Here is a 12,707-nt window from a genome sequence, read left to right as displayed (position 1 = left end):
CTTAATTACAAACATAAAGCAATTGAACAGCCGTTGAGTCGACAAGCCTTTTAGAAAACTGCTGAATAAACAAAGAGGATGTGCTGGGATTCCTGCTCACTTTTATTTTTCTTTTTAAACAATTAATTTCTTTCAGAACATAAAAATTATTTTTTGTGTTTTTTTGGGGGAAAAACCCCACTGACGTTAATAAACTAACACTGAAGTGAAATGTAAAGTTATTAAGATTTGTCTCCTGGAATGTTACAAGGCCTTTTTTAATTAACAAGCAATTCCTAGACAATGTGAGAGGCAGGAGCCGCAGAGGAGTCAGATGCCAGGCTGAGTCTCACACATTTGGTTAGACTTGCGTGTACATCAAAAGAAATAAACTGTTTCCCACAATTCAGAAGATAACTGTGATGCTGGGTGGGTATGGATTTGATGATTTAAAAAATTTCTTAAGTGAGACTTATTGATCTCAACAATGATAGTAACTGAAGTTAGTCTTCAAGGAGGTTGGGATAGAAGAGGAGGGACTAATGAATAATTAGGGACTAGTGAATAAACACAACTATTAAGCCAATAGTCCTTCATTGTTTCTGTTAATTGCTGTCCAGTTACCCTTTGAGAGTAACACCAAGGACAAAGCAAAATGCTGCCTGGTCCTACACATCCCCGTGGTAGCTGTGGATTGAACTGCTGTAATGGATAGGGCTTAAATGGTCCTTCCTCTCTTCTTTGTCTTAGTCTAGAACAGTGGTTCTCAACCTTCCTCGTGCTGCGACCCTTTCACACAGTTCCTCATGGTGTGGTGACCCCAGCCATAAAAATATTTTCGTTGTTATGAATCGTCATGTAAATATCTGATAGGCAGGATGTATTTTCATTGTTACAAATTGAACATAATTAAACATAATGAAAGCATAGCGATTCATCACAAAACAATATGTAATTATATATTGTGAAATATTTATGTGTCTTCCGATGGTCTTAGGCGAGCCCTGTGAAAGGGTCGTTCAACCCCCAAAGGGGTCGCGACCCACAGGTTGAGAACCACTGCTCTAGAAACTGCTCAAACCTGTTTAGCATCCGAGCAACAGGCAAACCTCCACTGACAGATGGGTGCATTGGCTAGCGATCAAACCTAGGTCTCCCTCGTGGAAGTTGCATGAACTAGCAAAGCCCTCAAATGGTCTCGATGGTAACCAACTTCACAGGCCATTTTATTTCAAAGGCGATTCGTTTGTAGTCAAACTGTATGATTAAAAGATTCATTTATTGCTGTTCATTGCCATTGTCAGTTCCAAGTCATAGCAGCCCAGCGTGCCACAGAACGAGACATTACACCGCCCTGCGTCGGACTCAACAGTCGCTACTTCGGAGTCCATCACTGCAGTCAGTGGGTCGGCCCATCTCGTGAAGGGTCCCCTCTGCTCGCTGCCGCTGTGCTTGACCAAGCTTGGTGTCCTTTTCCCAGGACTGTCTCTGTTGCTAACAAGTCCAAAGTAAAGAAAGACAAAACCTTGCCCTCTGCAGCTCCTAGGAGCATTCTGGCTGTACTTCTTTTTGTGTTTTTGTATTTACAATATATGCCCTTTTATTGTTAATATTGTCATTTTAAATAAATCATTTTATTGGGGGCTCGTCCAACTCTTATCACCATCCATCCATCCATTGTGTCAAGCACATTTTTACATTTCTTGCCATCATCATTTTCAAAATATTTTCTACTTGAGCTCTTGGTATCAGCACCTCATTTTTTCCTCTTGAGCCCTTAATAATTTATAAATTATCATTATGTTTTCATTTCGTACACTGACTGATGTCTTCCTTTGCCCACTTTTCGGTTGTCCATCCCCTGAAAGGGGCTATAGGTAGATCATTGTGATCGGTTACAGATTAGTTTCTTCTTCTGGCTTTAAAAAATCCACTTACAACTATCTTATTTCCTTTCATCCTTTTCTTATTTTTTTTATCATCCATGCTCTTGGATTCTGTTCATTTTTCATTTTTTTAGTATTTGTTAAAAAACGTTTTTCTCTACATCTGAGTTTCTCCTCATCTTCTCCCCAGACTTCCCTGTGGGTGTAAGTTGGATTATGAGGTGAGGTCCACCTTGTCGAGTATGTGCTTTTGGGTGGAGTCATTGAATGGGAAAGGGAAATAACAAATCCACATGAAAGAACTGAGATTGTACTGAGAAATCTTACCTAATGATATCATACACACTACATATGACTATCTCCGTAATGACGCAAGAAGGGATATTAGTAATGTTATGATGTTAATTTTGTATTTATGTAGTCTTTCCCTCTGAGTGCTTAGGCAAGTGCACTGTGAGCCTACTTAGGTAGATCTGGAATACTTTAGTCAAGTCTGAAAGAATAAGGGAGGTGAAAGAGACAGCAGTGACTCTTTCATAAAGTCTTTAGCTAAAAGAGGAGCTCTGATGGCACCAGTGATGATGCACTGGGCAGTGGAGAGCAAGGTCAGCCATTTGGAACCACCAGCCCCTCTGCCGGAGAGATCTGGAGCTTTCGGTGCAGTTACCTTCTCTGAAACTCAAAGGGGCCGTTCTATCCTGTCCAGTAGAGTCGCTGCGAGTTGGCATCATTTCGATGGCAGTGAGATTGTGCTTTGGTTAGCAAAACAAGGCAGATTTGAATAAGAGTCAAGACCAGTAGGTTGAGAGCATTTATTGCAGACAGCTGAGACTCCTCAAGTCTTTGCTAAGAAGGAGCCAGGAAGAGCTACTTTTGCATGTGGTGATTTGTCTGTGTTATCTGGCTGTCTGTCTGACTGGACGCCCTGGCTTCTTTCTCCGGGCCATCGCCGAGGTAGCGCCTCCCCAGTGACTAGCTCTGCTGCATGGTTTGAAGCCGCTTCATTTTCGTTTTCCGTCTTCGAGCAGTTCTCAGTTTCTTAGTTTTTAGGAAACTATCCTCTAATTGGTATAGGAAATCTTCAATTCTCCCAACCTGGAAGACATAAACAGAATTCAACAGGGTTTGCTGCTGTTTTTCTGGGTTGTACGTTCTTAGGAAAATGATGAGGGATTTAGAAACAAATGGCACATTCAGGTCCATTTTAGAACACAACTAGCAGCAACGGAAGCAGTGAAATGAAAATCTCCTTCTGTTTCCACTTCAGATGCCCCCCGCTTTATAAACATGCAATAGACATGCAGGCAATGGCTTTCCCATAGAGTCCTGTGGGGTAGGAATAGAAATTGGAATGGGGTGATCACTGTGGTGCTATTTTTAACAGGCAGTGGAGATCAGGGGTTTCAAACAACAACAACAAAATACACAAAAAACCAGGGCTACAAGTTAATCCATGGTAAACTCTTTGCCTACTTCCTTTATCCAATACAAACAAATCCACCCTCCTCAAAGGCAGAGATTCTAGTATTTACATGCTCCTAGCCAACATGGGAGAAAAATGAATATTCTGTGTCATCATGGCAAGAACCATTTATCTACTAAATTAAAAGGAAATTTTGAATAAATACACTTTCTTTCATGCCCCAGAGAATGAGGGAAAACAATGATACACGAGACAATAATTCTTAAAAAAGCTATTAGTTTCTCTCTAAAGGAAACTTAAAATTATTCAGTGACGGTTGAATGCATTATACTATTTGTCAGAAAGCTATGGAAAAGCCAATTTACATATATGCTGAGTTGGGCCCACATGCAAGTCTGTAGCTGTAACAATTTATACTTAACCCTAATTCCTAGGACCTGCATAGTGTATCAGCCTAATGACATTCCCTGAAGAGCCCATTGTCATAAAGTTAGGTCAAAGCTAAAGGTCTGCAGATAGCATCTACTTAAGATAAAAGCACTTACAACTTCAATTTTCCAATTTTGAATTCCACTTTGAAATCACTTGATTTATCATTCAGAGGAATATCCCAAAGATAATTTGGATTGTCAAAAAGAGAATCATAAATGGTAGCACTCATCCATATGTTATGCTTAGGTCTTATATCACATCATGGGATATAAACTGCCCACTGGTTTTCTCAGGAAAACAAGATAACTTATTCATGGGAAGGCTATATGTGTGAAAACCTTTAAAAAACAATTTCAGGTCAATTTTTCTAAAAGCACATAGTAGTTTATAGCATTCAATCATTTGTAGAACTCATTCAGATAATTTGACAGAATCTTTTTAGATGCTGCCATGAAGTCAATGCGCTATGCTATAGATGCTGTATATTGTATACATTTTTCATAAAACTACAACCATCAGTAAAAGCAAAACACCCCCCAAAAATAGAGCACAATCAAAACAAAGATCATGGATGGGGCTTTACAGTGACATCAGTAATTCAGTTGAGAACTCACTCATGTTATTTGCATCTAGATGTATCACTTAGATCCGGGCATTTTACAATGAGAATGTTTGCCATCAGTCCTAGTACATTCTTAAATTACAATCCTAATCAGCCAAAAAAGGGCTTCCTTCAATGAGGCAACATAAACGGTTTTGAAATATCCATTTGGAGGCTGCTGTGCCTTAAACAAAACTTGTTGCCCCTGAGTCGCCTTTCAGGAACAGACGGAAGAAACACTGAAAGAACATGGCTGGATTAAGTCTATACAGCACCTACAAAGGGGCTTCAGAAATTTTGTGGAGAAATAGAACAAAAAGATTACGGAACTTTCCCACGGACTTTGTGAAGCCCCCTTTTACTGTGTGCACATTTGACCTGGCCGAGACGGTAAGCAAAAAGTATTACTGCTGGCATGCCAATGTATACACGCACGAGTTTATTCCAAATAACGTGTGTTCACGCATGTCTTTGTGGTCAGTGGTAGGTGGCAGACAAATTCTCTCAGTCACCCGTCTTGCTGAGTCCTGCTAGGGTGCTGACTTCAGAAAGAAAGGTTCCGCCACCACAGTGGTTTCTGCAGCCCAGGGCATCTGCTGGGCCAGTGACATTCAGGCAAAGAGGTCATCCCAGAGTTTTGTAGCCGTTGTCAGAGATTCCAGAGGGGTGCTCTTGATAAAATGTCTTGAAAGACAGAGGACTGGCTTTGAGTGAAGAAGTTTAAAAAAAAATCATTTTATTGGGGGCTCATACAACTCTTATCACAATCCATCCACACATCAATTGTGTAAAGCACATTTGTACAATCATTGCCTTCATCATTCTCAAAACATTTGCTCTCCACTTAGGGCCTGGCATCAGCTCCTCATTTCCGCCCCCTCTCCCACTCCCCCCTCCCTCATGAACCCTTGATAATTTATAAATTATTATTTTGTCATATCTTTTACTGTCCGACATCTCTCTTCACCCACTTTTCTGTTGTCCATCCCCCGGGGAGGAGGTTATATGTAGATCCTTGTAATCGGTGCCCCCTTTCCACTCCACCCTTCCTCCACCCTCCCGGTATTGTCACTCCCAGCACTGGTTCTGAAGGGATCATCTGCCCTGGATTCCCTGTGTTTACAATTCCTATCTGTACCAGTGTACATTCTCTGGCCAGATTTGTAAGGCAGAATTGGGGTCATGATAGTGGAGGGGGAGGAAGCATTTAGGAACTAGGGGAAAGTTGTATGTTTCATTGTTGCTACCCTGTACCCTGACTGGCTCGTCTCCTCCCCGCAACCCTTCTGTAAGGGGATGTCCAACTGCCTACAGATGGGCTTTGGGTCTCCACTCTGCACTCCACTCCTCATTCACAATGATATGATTTTTTTGTTCTGATGATGCCTGATACCTGATCCCTTCAACACCTCATGATCGCACAAGCTGGTGTGCTTCTTTCATGTGGGCTTTGTTGCTTCTGAGTTTGATGGCTGCTTGTAATGAAGAAGTTTTACAATTGAGCACTGTCCTGGTCAGAAAAAGGTCAGGAAAGTTGTTGTCATCACAACAGTGTCCCAACTCATTCTTCAAGGGTAGCAAATGCCATCCCAGGAGGAGTTCATTGGGAAATCTAACTCTATCTTCCCTCAGTCTTGATCTTGCTCTTTCAGACTTCTTCCTTTTAAGGTTTTCTTTTTTTTGGCATATCATTCATATATCATACAATTCACATACACATCAATCACAGCAACAAGAATTGTACAAGGATCACCACAATCCGTTTTAGATCTTCTACTTCATTCATGGACTCATCTTAGCTTGACATTTCTTCTCAACTTCACCGGTTATACCCGCAAGGAACCAGGAATCCAGTTACTGTCTCTATAGATTAACCTGTCCTGGATTTCATATAAAAAAACTACACAAAAGCAAAACAAAAAAACCTAACAGCAATAATAAAGTAAAAAAGATAAACACTTCAATGGGAAAGAAAGCATAAAACATGAAAAACTAGAACATATTTAAATGGATCACCAAGTAGACCATATAATAGGGTGCTAAATTTTAACCCAAGTGCATTTGTAACTTTCTAATAGATTCTGGGTGATAGCAAGGCTATTCATCTTTCTAGTTCATGGTTAGAGGGGATTCATCAGGGAATTGATCCATGTGCGTTTCTCCTTCACTTAAATAACAAAAACCTGAAGCTGCTTTAAAAAGGTTTGACAGGGATATCAAATGAGCAGATATTACGTTTTGATTTATATGGTTTCTATAATCGACTTTAACATGCTCTGTGCTTGATGAAAGGGCATTCACATCCCTTAACTACGGTTGGAGGGGATTCACCTGAAGGTTAATCCATGTGGGGACCCTGCAGAAGGATTTAGGACTTGCACTGTCATCCAGGCTTCTGCAAACCAGCTTTCGCAATTTAAGCTGCTCTGATGCCATTCCCTCCTTTATATTATATTGGATTATATTATTTTCAATTCTTGGATCACATAGGCTGGTGTGCTTCTTCCATGTGACCTTAGTTTATGGCTCACTTAGATGGCTGCTTGTTTGAAAATAGACCTTCAAGACCCCAGATGCTATTCTGGGGCACCATCTAGTTTCTTCACCACACTTTGCTATAGCACCCATATCTTCAGTGATCTCTTCCTGAGGGCGAGCATCAAACAGGCAATATCATAAGAACAAACTGTCCTTAGATTGAGGCTAGAATTAAGTGCTAGCCCAAAATCCATTCATGCATCTATGGTTTACATATGTCTCTGGTTCACCTTGGAGACGTTATTGACATTGTATGTTAAAGAATATAATCAATCATCTTGCTGGGGCATTACTTCCCCCTGGCATCAAGTCAATGCTGACTCATAGCAACCCTATAGGGCAGGGTAGAACTGCCCTTGTGAGTCTCTAAGCCTGCAAATCTTCACAGGAGTAGAAAGCCTCATCCTTCCCCTGAAGAACTGGAAGGTGGTTTTGAACTGCTGACCTTGTGGTTAGCAACTCAATGCATCACCACTATGCATTGCTAGTGTCATTTGTCTAGTCATTGCATAGAATTTAAAAAAGATGTTGCAAAATGGAAGTTATACAGGGATAGGCTAGTTATGAACCACAGCACATGAACTGCTGACTTGTACAGATTCAACTCTTAAGGGACTGGAGACTTCTTACACAAACCACGGGATGGGGTAGAGCAATTTTCCACTAATATTCATTTACACGAGCAGAGCCATGCCTCCCAGATGAACACATTTTATAATGAAGCAAAGAGGGTATTAAAATAGTAAGTATATAGTGGTTCACCAGGCATCCTCAACGCAAGAGATTCAAACTAAAGTCCAACGTCTGCCTGGTCTATGCTCTTGGGCTGGCTGTCACCTGCTTCTTCTCACACTAGGGGGTTTCAGGTGGGGTTGAGGTAAAACTCAGTTCACGTAGCAGGGTTTCCACGTCGAGTCCTTCTGGGGTTGCCTATAAAGAGTGTTGTGTGCTGCCTCGAAAGAACAGCATCTAAAGTACCAGTAGTAGTCCAGAGCACACACCCTGGGTCACCAAGGATGCATAGAAACTAGGTCAAGGTGTCCAATTAGGAACTCAGTACCAGACACATTCTCCTTTTGGGTTCCACGTAAGTATAGGTTAAGGGATTTTTCCCAATGGGAAGCTGCTCCTCCCCCTTTTCCTACCAAGAGAGTTGTAATTGCCTTCTCTGAGACACAAATGCCTCCTCCACCCCCAGCCCCATCTTGACTTGAATTTCCAGTAAGATTTCCTTATCACTCTGGTGGGCGTTTCTGTGGATTGGGGTTTTTGCATGGCAGAAATGGTATATTCTTCTAACTGACCACAGCTGAGGGGTCTCCTCTGCCTTTCTGATCCCCAAACTCAAAGACTTTAGAAACGGGATCTTGATTTGAGTCCCTCATGTTTGTGAAAACTGCCATTTTGATGTGGTATGAATGACAGCGTGTAGCATTACAAGGACACACAAGAGTGATGGAGATCCCACCTCCTGAGGTGTACAGACTTAGATGGAAGTTATGTTGAGCAACAATCACTTCACCAATTGATATTTTCATCTAGAAAGGTGTCTCTGGTTTTGTACCAATACACCTACTTATCCCAGCTGGTCTGCCTACAACAGTCCTTTTAAGTATCTCCCAAAGATGTTAGAGTTATCTTTGGAAAAAACACGGAAATCCATGTTTGTGTAAATACTGTCCAATCACTGAAGTTTTTAGTCTGTGCAAGTCAACAATCCATGTATTTTTCTCTGAAAAAGATATCCTATATGGTGTATAATGCCTGGTGGGGTTTGATCAAGTGCAATGTCTCTGAGAGGAATTACTGCGAGCCGAATGGAGAGTACGAATGTTAGTGGGACAGGAGGAAGGTGAAAGGAAATAGAGGAACGAAGTAGGAGGCAAAAACTATTTGTAGAGGTAAAGTGGTAGGCATGTATATATGCAAATATACTAATTTATAATGAATGGGCTAGAGACCAATGTACATATGTTTAGATGTTAAGTATTAAGATAGCAGATGGACTTTGGACCCCTATTCTAGGCCTCCTTTAACACAAGAACACTTTGTTCTAATAACCTGGTACTCTTTGATACTCACCTTCCTGACACAATTGCTGAAGACCAAATGGGTGGGTAAGCAAATGTGAAGAAAGCGATGGTGTCTGCCTAACATATAACATATCTATATAACATATAACATATAAATCAAAATGTAATATCTGATCATTTGATCTCCCTGCCAAACCTTTTTAAAGCAGTTTCTGGGGTTTTAAAAGCTTTAAATTAAACAAGCAGCCATCTAGCAGGGAAGCAAATAAGCCAACATGGAAGAAGCACACTAGCCTGTGTGATCATGAGGTGTTGACAGGATCAGATATCAAAAGATCCAAAACAAACAATTATATCCATGTGAAAGAAGGAGGTTGGAGACCCAAAGTCCATCTGTAGACAATTGGCCATCCCATCACAGAAGGGTTACAAGGAAGGGACAATTCAACCAGGGTGCAGTATAGCACCGATGAAACACACACCATTCCTCTAGTTCCGGAATACTTCCTCTCCCCTTGCAAATTGGCTATACTGAAGTACACACATTGGTACAGATAAGCGCTCTCAACACATGGAATTCAGGACTGAAAAAATCCTCAGGAACAGTAGTGGGAGTAGCGATATCATGTGGGTAGAGGGACGGTAGGGCCCAGGGAAGGAGGGGTAGAAAGGGGGAACCCATCACAAGATTGGATATATACGCCCCACCCCCAGCAAGGGGATGAACAACAGAAAGGTGGGTGAAGGGAGACGAAGGACAGTGTAAGACACGAAAGAATAATAATAATAGATAATTGATCAAGGTTTCATGAGGGTGGGAGGTGGGAGAGGGAGGGGATAAAAGAGGAGCTGACACAAAGGACTCAAGTAGAAAGAAATTGTTTTGGAAATATTGATAGCAGCATATGTTCAAGTGTGCTTAAAATCACAGAATGATACATTGTTATAAGATTTGTTAAGAGCCCCCCAATAAAATGATTGAAAAGTAAAAAAGAAGTCCTATACATATATACTTTTTTTCCCCTCATCAACGGTGTTTTAAATTCTATACCATTTCCTAAATTAAAGATACTGAAATACTATATGCCCCTTGGGGATGATTTATAATGCTGTACAATAAAATGATAATGATGTATGTAAAGTGAATCAGGTATATATATATATATAAACCATAGATAAATGAATGGATTTGGACCTAGCACAATTAATTCTAATGATGTGCCCCTATTTTGATAGTTATCTTCATGAAGAAATCACTGAAGATAAGAGTGTTATAGCAAAGTGCGGTGACGACATCAGATGGTGCCTAGCTACCAGAAAGAATAGCATATGAGATCATAAAGACTTATTCTAAAGCAAGCAGCCATCTAAGGGAGGGGTCAGCTCATTCCACATGGAAAAAGCATACTAGCTGGTGTGATCCACAGACCATAAATAATAAAATCCAAACCCAGAGGTCAAAACCAAACCAAACTCACTGCCACTGAGTCAACGCTGACTCATAGTGATCCCGGTGGGTTTCCTCGACAGTTTACGGGAGTAGAACGCCTCGTCATTCTCTCTCTGAGCTGCTGTTGGTTTAGAATTTCCAACCATGCAGATTGTAGCCCAACGCATAACCACTACTTGAAGAGGGCTTCTTTCTTAAATCCAGAGGAGGGCAAGGTATTACAGTTCAAATTCTGAGGATCCAGTTTGCAGAAGGCTGTGGATTGCCGTGAAAACACAAAATCCATTTGTCGAGTCCCCACATGGACTAAGCCTCCAGAGAAACCTCTCTGACCATAGACCAGGGATGTGAATAGCCTTGCTATCAGACCGAGTACTTGTAAAGTGAATTATTGTAGATGTGGGTTAAACTATAACACCTTAGCATAGGGTCTCTTGTTTTAAATTTGTTCCAGGGTTTAATATTTTCTGCTTTCTTTTTGATTGAGGTTTTCCTTTATTTTATTTTGGGACTTTCCCCCCCTCCCTTTTGGTATATTTTTCTGTATATGAAATCCAGGGTAGATAAATCAATAGAGACAGTAACTGGAGTAATAGTTTCCCAGGAGCCCTGGCAGCATAGTGATTACTCGTTAAACTCCAATGTTCAAGCTCAGCAGTTCAAAACCACCAGCTACTCCGTGAGAGAAAGATGAGGCTTTCTATTCCCATAAAGAGTTAGCCTTAGAAACCCACTGAGATAGTTAAAGTTTATTGTTTCAACCTGGCCGATAAACACATGTGGGGTTAATTGACGGGCAGAGAGATCAATGGCTTGGTGAGCCTCACCTTTCTAGTTCTAGTTTCTTTTGCTTTGTGATGGTCCGACCAGGGTGCTGCTGCCTTAGCCAGTTCCCTGCTTCAGCTGCCTCACTTCCTGCAAGATATCCCTGAGGAGAAGCCACATGGACCTACCCTGATGCATCCCTGGGTGCTGGAGCAGCCATGTGGAGACCCCTGCCAGCACTGAGATGCTTATACATTCACTGACTTGGCTTTTCTCCTGCAGTCGGCACCACTGAGTGTGTTTGTGGGATGGAGGAGGACTTTGTGGATTGGTGTCGGGCATATGGGCTAATGTTGGACTTGTGGGGTTGGGCAGCACTGGGTTGGGATGTTTTCTTGATGTGCACTTACCCTTTATATAAAACTTTCTCTTATATATATGAGTTTCTGTGGATTTGTTTCTCTAAAATATGCAGACTAACACACCCACTGGGGCAATTCTACCCTTTCCCATTGGTTTGCTGAGTCATCATTGACTCTGTGGCAGCAAGTGAGGGGCATGGCAGAGGAAGTTGGGGGGGGAATGAGGAGCTAACCACAAGGAGTCCAAGAAAGAAGCAAGTGTTCTGAAAGTGATTGTCCCGATGATTGCACAACTCTCTGTAAGATAATGGAATGATGCATTGTATGATATGTGAATTATATGTCAGTAGAACTTGTAGGAAAAAGAACAACACACCAACGTGAGGTAGCATAAAAAATTTTAAGCAGGACCATTGGTGAGGTGTTTGTAAATCTTGAGAAATTACATTCAAGTTTAGACCTGCAGTGTGAAAACTTCTTCCCTCCTTCATGTTTCTGTCTGTTGAGAAAGTTCCACTGGAGTGATACCCTAATCTCTCTCCCTCCCCACGTTACTGAGTCCCATTGGAGGACCTCTTACTGCTTTGTCCAGGTGTCTGGATGGGGTGAAGCCAATCTATTCAAAGACCTCAATCACTAGGAATGGGCTCTCTAGCCCAGAGAAGGAGGGGGAGCCTATCTAGGGAGAGTGGCTTTTATGCAAATCCTGCTATTTCGTTGAGTGGGGAGGGGAAGAAGAGGCAGCAGGTCCTTTGGGATGAAGATCTTTTAAAAAAAATTTAAATCATTTTATTGGGGGCTTGTACAACTCTTATCACAATCCATCCATCCATCCATCCATCCATCCATCCATCCATCGCGTCAAGCACATTTGTACATTGTTGCCATCACCATTCTCAAACCATTTTCTTTCTACTTGAGCCCTTGGTATCAGCTCCTCTTTTTTATGCCATCCCTCCTCCACCCTCCCTCCCTCACGAACCCTTGATACTTTATAAATTATTATTATTTTTCATGTCTTACACTGACTGATGTCTCCCTTCACCCACTTTTCTGTTGTCCGTCCCCCAGGGAGGGGGTTATAGGTAGATCATTGTGATCGGTTTCTCCTTACTCCCCCACCTTCCCTTCCCCCTCCTGGTATGGCTACTCTCATTATTGGTCCTGAGGGGTTTATCTGTCCTGGATTCCCCATGTTTCCAGTTCCTGTCTGTACCAGTGTACATCCTCTGGTCTAG

General features: G+C 41.7%; 1 protein-coding gene across 1 annotated transcript in view; it reads right to left on the bottom strand.

Moving 5' to 3' along the window:
- Positions 1–2,663: 2,663 nt before the first annotated feature.
- The window catches only part of SPATA16 (spermatogenesis associated 16), a 407,618-nt gene continuing 397,574 nt past the window's right edge, over positions 2,664–12,707 (bottom strand). The window contains exon 12 of the mRNA XM_004708583.2: positions 2,664–2,960. Within this exon, the coding sequence (XP_004708640.1) occupies positions 2,838–2,960 (123 nt within the window). The 3' untranslated portion in view covers positions 2,664–2,837. The remainder of the gene's footprint in view (positions 2,961–12,707) is intronic.

This window comes from Echinops telfairi, unplaced genomic scaffold (assembly GCF_000313985.2).
Source record: "Echinops telfairi isolate 266 unplaced genomic scaffold, ASM31398v2 ScPeMD7_4225;HRSCAF=4972, whole genome shotgun sequence".
NCBI classification, from domain to species: Eukaryota; Metazoa; Chordata; class Mammalia; order Afrosoricida; family Tenrecidae; genus Echinops; species Echinops telfairi.
This window is presented reverse-complemented; position numbering and strand designations above follow the sequence as displayed.